At 41.8% G+C, this 5,126-nt stretch overlaps 1 protein-coding gene across 1 annotated transcript; it reads left to right on the top strand.

Moving 5' to 3' along the window:
• Window positions 1-316: 316 nt before the first annotated feature.
• Window positions 317-4,868, top strand: LOC117940293 (GTPase IMAP family member 7-like; the record flags this gene model as incomplete). Its single annotated transcript, XM_034865621.1, has 3 exons — window positions 317-897; window positions 4,485-4,611; window positions 4,737-4,868. Coding segments are annotated over 3 exons (840 nt in total), but the record flags the coding sequence as incomplete, so codon positions are not given.
• Between the last annotated feature and the right edge of the window lie 258 nt (window positions 4,869-5,126).

Genomic DNA, 5,126 nt, shown 5'->3' with positions numbered 1-5,126 from the left:
CTGGGTCTGGGTCTGGGTCTGGGCCTGGGTCTGGGTCTGGGCCTGGGTCTGGGTCTGGGTCTGGGTCTGACCGAGGTTTCTGCCTAAAAGGAAGTTTTTCCTCTCCACTGTTGCTTGCTCTGGAGGAGCACAGAAATACACACACACACACACACACACACACACACACACATACAGAGAGAAACATACACACACACACACACACACACACACACACATACAGAGAGAAACATACACACACACACACACACACACACACACATACAGAGAGAAACATACACACACACACACACAGAAATACACACACACATTGTACACGACATTAAACAATGAAAAAGTCTTCAAAAAGATGAAGATGTGCATCGGGCTGTCCTCCCCTGGTCCTCATGCCTTCCTGGTGATTCTTCAGATCGGCAGGTTCACGGAGGAAGAGAAACAAACTGTGAAGATGATTCAAGACACCTTTGGTGAAGATGCAGATAAGTACACATTGGTGTTGTTTACCAATGGAGACAAGCTGAAGGAACAAAGTATTGAAGATTTTGTTTCAAAGAGCGACGACCTGCAAGAAATCATTCAGAAATGTTATGGCCGTTACCACGTCTTCAACAACGAGGTGAACAAGCCGTCTCAGGTCAGCGAGCTCCTGAAGATGATAGACGTGATGGTCGAGGATAACGGCGACTCGTACTACACCGCGGAGATGTACAGGAAAGCAGAGGAAGAAATAGAGAAGAAGACACAAGAAATCCTGCAACAGTCTGAGGCCCAGAGAAAGAAAGAAATGGAGGAGCGGGAAAGCAGATTCTCCGGGGAGATGTTGAAAATGCAACAAGAAATGATGAAAATGAAACATGAGACAATACGATGTCAAGCAAGAGCTGAAGCCATGGAACAGTGGTGGAATCGCCCACCTCCTCCACAATCCCCCCAAATGATGTGGCCCTGTGTTATCAGTTAAGCAGCTTCCCTGGTGTAAGATAGCATGATGTCAGTGAGTTAGCTAAGCTTGTTATTTTCAGACTACATTAGTTTCTTTGTAGGCCGGTGTCTGAATGATGACTCAGCAGCTCCTGATGGACGCACAGTCAACTATCACCAGATTACTTTCAGTTAAGAACAAGTTATCATTTCTAAAATCATCCTCACTTTCTAGCGTAACTAAAGGGTTACTACCATAGATCCACATGGATCCCACATATATCCACATGGATCCAACATAGTTCCACATGGATCCCACATATATCCACATGGATCCAACATAGTTCCACATGGATCCCACATATATCCACATGGATCCCACATATATCCACATGGATCCAACATAGATCCACATGGATCCAACATAGATCCACATGGATCCAACATAGTTCCACATGGATCCCACATAGATCCACATGGATCCAACATAGATCCACATGGATCCAACATAGATCCACATGGATCCAACATAGATCCACATGGATCCAACATAGATCCACATGGATCCCACATAGATCCACATGGATCCCACATAGATCCACATGGATCCCACATAGATCCACATTGATCCCACATAGATCCACATACTGAATCTATTAATATACTTATCATATCTGTTTAATTTGAGAATTGGGATTTTTGAAGCAAATTTGGCCAACGAGGCACCTGAATTAGACATGACATATTTGGATTTGTGTGTAAAATGATTATGTAATAAATGATTATGTAATAACACATGTAAAACAAAACTTGTTAAATCATCAGTGTGTTTAGTTACTGAATAAATGTTTTGGCCACAGTTGCATTTTGTCGTGTTTCATATTTGATTTATTTTCTCCGTCAACATGTGACATTTCTATACAAATATATGTATATCTATACATATGTACTGTATATACATTTATCCATATCCAACATAGATCCACATGGATCCAACATAGATCCACATGGATCCAACATATATCCACATGGATCTCCAACATAGATCCACATGGATCCAACATAGATCCACATGGATCCAACATAGATCCACATGGATCTCCAACATAGATCCACATGGATCCAACATAGATCCACATGGATCCAACATATATCCACATGGATCCAACATAGATCCACATGGATCCAACATAGATCCACATGGATCCGACATAGATCCACATTGATCCGACATAGATCCACATGGATCCCACATATATCCACATGGATCCAACATATATCCACATGGATCCAACATATATCCACATGGATCCCACATATGTCCACATGGATCCAACATAGATCCACATGGATCCGACATAGATCCACATTGATCCGACATAGATCCACATGGATCCAACATATATCCACATGGATCCAACATATATCCACATGGATCCCACATATATCCACATGGATCCCACATATGTCCACATGGATCCCACATAGATCCACATGGATCCGACATAGATCCACATTGATCCGACATAGATCCACATGGATCCCACATATATCCACATGGATCCAACATAGATCCACATGGATCCCACATATATCCACATGGATCCCACATATGTCCACATGGATCCCACATAGATCCACATGGATCCCACATAGATCCACATGGATCCAACATATATCCACATGGATCCAACATGGATCCAACATATGTCCACATGGATCCCACATATATCCACATGGATCCCACATATGTCCACATGGATCCCACATAGATCCACATGGATCCAACATAGTTCCACATGGATCCCACATATATCCACATGGATCCAACATAGATCCACATGGATCCGACATAGATCCACATACTGAATCTATTAAAATACTTGTCATATCTGTTTAATTTGAGAATTGGGATTTTTGAACCAAATTTGGCCAACGAGGCACCTGAAATAGCCATAAAGCATGTTTGGATATGTATGTAAAATGATTATGTAATAAATGATTATGTAATAACACATGTCGTCAATCATCAGTGTGTTTAGTTACTGAATAAATGTTTTGGCCACAGTTGCATTTTGTCGTGTTTCATATTTGATTTATTTTCTCCGTCAGACATTTCTATAAAATTATACAAATATATGTATATTTATACATATGTACTGTATACACATTTATATATACATATGTATGTATACACACATATATTTGTATATATATTGTATATATATGTATTTACAGTATATATGTATATACACATAGACTGATATGTTGAAAATGACGTCCTTTTTCTAAACATCTTTAATTTCTTAAAACGCCTCCCAGGTCCTCACAAGACTACACTATCCAGAACCCAAAAACTTCAACGCTAAAATAAACAATGAACTAATTCTGAAAACCTCAAACCAACAAAAATGTCCTGACAAAAATTTACAAAAACAGTGAAAAAACTCTTCAGACTCAGCACGTGTCCAGGTCCTCACAAAGATACGTAAATGAAAAAACACACTCACACACACACATACACACACACACACACACACACACACACACACACACACACACACACACACACACACACACACACACACACACACACACACACACACACACACACACACACACACACACACACACACACCAACACACACACATACACACCAACACACACACATACACACCCACACACACACACATACACACACACACACACACACACACACTCAAACACACACACACACACACACACACCAACACACTCACACACACACATACACACCCACACACACACACACTCAAACACACACATACACAAAATGGTCTAAAAACAATAAAAAGGCCAAAATTATGTTTTAAAAAATAACTAAAAAGTTTTAAAAATACGTCAAACTATCATTTTTAAAAAGTGCCACAAAAAAACAACAATACGTTTTTTTTAAAGCGCCATAAATAAAAATGTCTGGACCAAAACATTAACTGAATGTAAAACAACTCAAATAAAAATTTGCGTGGAAATACAACATTTATTCTTTATTAGCACTTTAACTTTCATTCATAAATAACCAAGAAGAAGAAAAAGCAACCAATCACAGCATTGCAGGAAGTGAGTGATGTTGGGATGTTTCCTATACTCGGTACACGTTTATGCTCCAGTTTACAGTAGAAACCCTTTATTACTCTGTGTTAAAGAAGAAAACACAGATTAATATTCAAAACATATCAACATATGATGGAAAGGATCGGGTTGCGTGCCATCTGCATTTTTAAGTGTGTATATTAAATACTAGCGCTCTCTTAGTGGTCTACTGCGTAAACCTCCACGTAGACTAACCCGCTGTTTGAGAGTACCGCCTGCCTCAGGGTTCAGCCCTTGAGCCCGGGATTCAAACATTAAGCTGCCGAGTATTAAAGACTTAAAGAGCGAGCCCTCGATCTCAGTTCAGAGCTCTTTAAAAGGTTCATTTCCTCCTGGATCAGTCAGACCGGGACTCCAAAAGACCCGAAAAGATCAGAGTCCCCAAAAAGTTTAGAGTCTCAAAAAGTTCATAGTCTCCGAAAAGGTTCAGAGTCCCCAAAAAGTTCAGAGTCTCCAAAAAGTTCAGAGTCTCCAAGAAGTTCAGAGTCCCCAAAAAGTTCAGAGTCTCCAAGAAGTTCAGAGTCCCCAAAAAGTTCAGAGTCTCCAAGAAGTTCAGAGTCTCCGAAAAGTAGAAACAATTACAAACCGTCCAGTCTCGTTAAAATAAAAGTCCTTGCAGAGATCCGTGTGATATGATTGGCTTAAAGTCCTGAATCTCTCGACCAATGGCGTGACGTCCCAGCTTAGAACCAGGAAACACCTCGCTGTGTTTCTGGAGTGGAACGGCCGGCGCGGCAAACAGGAAGTGGTCCAACCGTCCGAGGGACCGCCCGGGACGCCCCCCAGACACACGGCCCAGGTGCCTGATGGGTAATCTGGGGGTCACCAGCGGTGGGTCTTCGAGAAGTAGGCGATGAGCGCCACGGCGACGCCCACGTAGATGCCCGTCCCTATGGTGATGGACAGCACGGCCAGGAAGAGGGCGCGCCGAGAACTGGAGCTCGCCGCATGGAAGTCTCCGGTAGACGCCGCCTTATTGGTCTGGGGGGAGGAGGAGACATCAGTAGAGAGACAACAGTAGAGAGACATCAGTAGAGAGACATCAGTAGAGACATCAGTAGAGGACAACAGT

This window comes from Etheostoma cragini, unplaced genomic scaffold, assembly GCF_013103735.1.
Source record: "Etheostoma cragini isolate CJK2018 unplaced genomic scaffold, CSU_Ecrag_1.0 ScbMSFa_2125, whole genome shotgun sequence".
Taxonomy (NCBI): Eukaryota; Metazoa; Chordata; class Actinopteri; order Perciformes; family Percidae; genus Etheostoma; species Etheostoma cragini.
Note: the sequence above shows the minus strand (reverse complement) of the source record. Positions and strands in the feature narration are given on the sequence as shown.